The sequence below is a fragment of the Cibotium barometz genome, chromosome 34, assembly GCF_041138505.1.
Source record: "Cibotium barometz isolate CiBa-2024 chromosome 34, ASM4113850v1, whole genome shotgun sequence".
Taxonomy (NCBI): domain Eukaryota; kingdom Viridiplantae; phylum Streptophyta; class Polypodiopsida; order Cyatheales; family Cibotiaceae; genus Cibotium; species Cibotium barometz.
Genome location: NC_141079.1, coordinates 3,539,505 through 3,543,334, shown reverse-complemented (window position 1 = coordinate 3,543,334; position 3,830 = coordinate 3,539,505). Strand labels below are relative to the sequence as shown.

The 3,830-nt window shown below is 46.0% G+C and overlaps 1 protein-coding gene across 1 annotated transcript; it reads right to left on the bottom strand.

The window, feature by feature from the left end:
• Positions 1 to 403: 403 nt before the first annotated feature.
• LOC147618619 (uncharacterized) lies at positions 404 to 1,728 on the bottom strand. Its single transcript, XM_086774349.1, has 2 exons — positions 1,577 to 1,728; positions 404 to 1,424 (listed from the first exon to the last, which is right to left on the bottom strand). The coding sequence occupies exons 1-2, from the start codon at positions 1,582 to 1,584 to the stop codon at positions 488 to 490; spliced, it is 945 nt and encodes a 314-aa protein (XP_086630475.1). The 5' UTR covers positions 1,585 to 1,728; the 3' UTR covers positions 404 to 487.
• Between the last annotated feature and the right edge of the window lie 2,102 nt (positions 1,729 to 3,830).

The following is a 3,830-nucleotide window of genomic DNA, read 5'->3' as shown; positions in this document are numbered from 1 at the left end:
ATTTTGATGCCATATGTATTCAGACAAATTATTTGATATGTATTAATTAAATGCCACATTACAATTCCACCAACTTGGTATTTAATTAATACAACCTTAAAAGATGGTTTCCCCCACCCCTTCCTCTCCTCCTCCTCTCTCTCCCTCCCTCAAGGCTTTTGATAGAGAATTCTCTCCTCCTCCTCTCTCTCCCTCCCTCGAGGCTTTTGATAGAGAATTGAAAGGATATAGGTAAATGCATGCAAGTGAAAGATTGCAAATAGAAAACAAATAGAAACTATATGAGAGTCATCATTTTATTACCTTAAATAAAGCCGATAAAATTGACTTTTTTTAACCATTCACCATTACATCCTTAGAAAAAACACACTTATATTAAAAATCTCTCATAATATAGTCAATAAAAACGCAAAAAACATTTTGGTGCCATATATAATATTTTGAAGAGCACTCAGACACACAAGGAAACCATTTCAGGGAGAATTTTCTACTGTTGAGGCGGCTTGTTGCCAAGCACGGTGTCACGCAGGGAGGCAGCGGTTTGGGACAACTTGTCACCAGCGGCCTGGAGTAGCCCTTTGCTCTCCACCTCCTCGGCACCACGCTGGGCTTCGTCCTGCACCTGACTACCTGCATCGCGCACCGCGGCGCCGCTCTCCTGCTCGTCCATCTTCAGCCGCCGCAGAGTCTCCCGAGTCTCCTCTGTGGCGTCTTGGGCCTTGCCCTGCACAGCTTCCTCCTTACCCACCAGCGTCTGCTTCAGGGAGGTTGCCGTCTGCGACACCTTCTCGCCCACCGCTTGCAGGTAGCCCTTGCTCGCCTCCTTCCTCTCAGCCGCTTTCTCTTTGGCTCCCTGGGCGGTCTCGTCGGTTTTGCGGCGGCCCTGTTCCAACGCGCTTTGAATTGTCGCCTTGGATTCCTCCTCGCCGGCATCTCCAGCAGCTCCGGCCTCCGAGGCTCCCTTATACTCCTCGACTTTGCCCACCACGTCGTCTCTAGCTTGCTGCGCGGCCCCCTGTGCCGTTTCTTTGGCATGCTCGTACTTGCCCACCACTGTCTCCTTCGCAGCTCCGGCCTTCTCAGAGGCCGCGTCGCCCGCCGACTGCATGAAGCCCTGGGCGCTCTCCTTGCTGCGCTCGACAGACTCGTGAGCTCTATCTTTGGCTTTCCCGGCAGTGACGTACGACTTCTCCTTTGCCTGCTGGACGGTCCCGTAGGCGGACTCTTTCGCGGCGTCGGCCGCGGATTGCATATACCCTGTGCCCTGCTCCCCGCGCTCTTCCGCCAGCTTCTCCTTGCTCTTTTCAAAGGCCCCGTTCACGTGCTCAGTCGCCTCGCCCACCTTGGAATCCGCTGCGCTTTCCCGAACCTTATGGCCTTGCTGGTAGGCGGCGTCCTGAACGTGCTCGCGCGACTCCTGGAGGCTGCATGAGTTGTGTATAAAGCACTGAAGTTAGAAATTGATCAGAGGACAGCAAATATGCTTCCTAATTTACATTCTAACATTATCACACAGCAAGTTCTGACCTGACGGCATCACACACACTACTAAAAACCTCACACAGCAAGTTCTTACCTGGCCATTGCGGTCTAACTGCTGGGGAAGGGTCCTGTGCAGCTGAAGCTGGAGCTACAGCGAAAACCGAGCTAGTGATTAGTAAAGGAAGACCTAGCTTAGAATTGATCCGACTGATTATGGAGGAGGAGGAGGAGGAGGAGGAGGAGGAGGAGGAGCGTGCCTTTGTTGAATGAGGTCGCGGATACCCGAGGGCTTTATAAATGAGCTCACGATGCTTCAGCCCGCTGGAGCTGCGCTACGTGTCGTGCTTCCTGCTTGAACCAAAGGAGAGACACTTGGCGTCCCCTTAAGCAGTCCACTTCACAGAGTCCCACGTGTCCCCTTTGCCGACCTGGCCAGCACAGCACCCTCGACCCACGATTATTATTTTCTTTTCCTCCATATTCAGCACCCTCGACCCACGATTATTATTTTCTTTTCCTCCTAAGATAGCGTGTAGTGCACTGGTTATTATTAAATTGGTGGTTTTCAAAAGAGATTTTAGAAATGCTACCTTTAAATTTCATAAATTATTCACAAATCACTTGGAATTTTGTGAGATGGAAGTTTTTCACTAGTAAATTAAAAACTTTTTTAAAAAAATTAAGTTGCTACACCCGTGTGATAATTGATTGAGTGCATAAATCCCATTGCTATAATTGATTGATTGCATAGGGATGAATATGTGTGTAAAATCCTTTAACAAATAATTTAAAAGTAATTTTAGAAAGGTGAGGCTCGCCCAAAACTCTTGCTCATCACTCAAAATGCATGGAATGTAAAGTACACCACTGATTATGCCAGAGGGTCCCCAATTCAAGCTCCTTAAGGGCCTGCCCCTATCAAAAGCTCCTTAAGGGTTGCAATGAGAATCTTTAACCTTAAAGAAGGAGCTCCAGTGAAATTTGACATTACAAAATTGTTTGCATAGAAGAAGCAAAAACGGTTATAGCATTCTTTACATAGAAGAGGCATAAATGGTTATAGCATTCTAGTTTCCAACAATGAAAAAATCGAATAATGAGCTGAGTGGCCCTGCATGTGGCAGTCCATCATTGCTCCCTAAGAAGGGTGATAGCATGATAAGGTGGATATTTTGGGGCAGTTTGGATGAAAGTGGGACATTTTCAAATGGCTAGAACCCGTGTTCGGCGTATCTTAGGCAAGTTACACACAACTAATCAAACATTGCCATGCCTACATATCTCGCCCGAGATATATGGCAGCCGTGTATGCTGAGCAAAAAATCATGCCATTGACATGTTTCCCATAAAAATTTCCATGCCATATCTCAGGCGAGATACGTGGCACCATCATATCGAGCTATCTAGTCAGCATCTCCACGTATCTCGGGAAAATTACATGGAGATGCTGACTAGATGTGGACCCAGTCATGTCATCTATCCAATGGAATAGAAATAATAATATCTGGGGCGCAATAAGTAAATGAGAATAAATTATCTGGGCGAGATAAGAAAATGAAAATAATTTATCTCCTACGAGATACATAATTTTTAAAGAAAGATCTCGGTTGAGATACAAAAATGGAAATAAAACTCGCCCAAAGGAGACAGATAGGTAAATCAAAAATATCTCAGGCGAGATAATTATTTGAATTAAGAATATATCGGGCGAGGTCCAAATAAAAAAATATTTTCGATTGCCATGTACTCGCCACATATCTCGCACAAGATAGGTGGGGCCTAAAAACCCGAATAGTTTTCTTCGTTCTCACATTTTCTTGCTCGCAACTCTGCATAGACGAGTTGTCATTTTTGTGCCAAATCTCACCCGAGCTGTTGAGAAACTATCTCCATCTACTCTATCGACCTGTTGTCATTTCCTCGTGCTCCCATTGATGCTGATTCGAGCTGTGTTGCCCAAGTTCCCCCCCCTCTCTCTTGCCTCTCATCACCCACTCTCTTCACTCTCTTCACTCTCTCTCTCTCTCTCTCTCTCTCTCACACACACACACACACACACACACACACAAGCACACGCTTTGATGACATATACCTAACGGTGCACACACACACTCCTGGCATGTTGTAGATAGCACACATGCTCCTGGCATATCATAGAGACTACACGCACACTCCTGGCATGTTGTAGATAGCACACACGCTCTCCTGGCATATCATAGAGACTACACACACACTCCTGGCATGTTGTACACTTCACGAATACTATATATATATATATATATATATATATATATATATATATAGAGAGAGAGAGAGAGAGAGAGAGAGAGAGAGCTTCTTGATAAGAT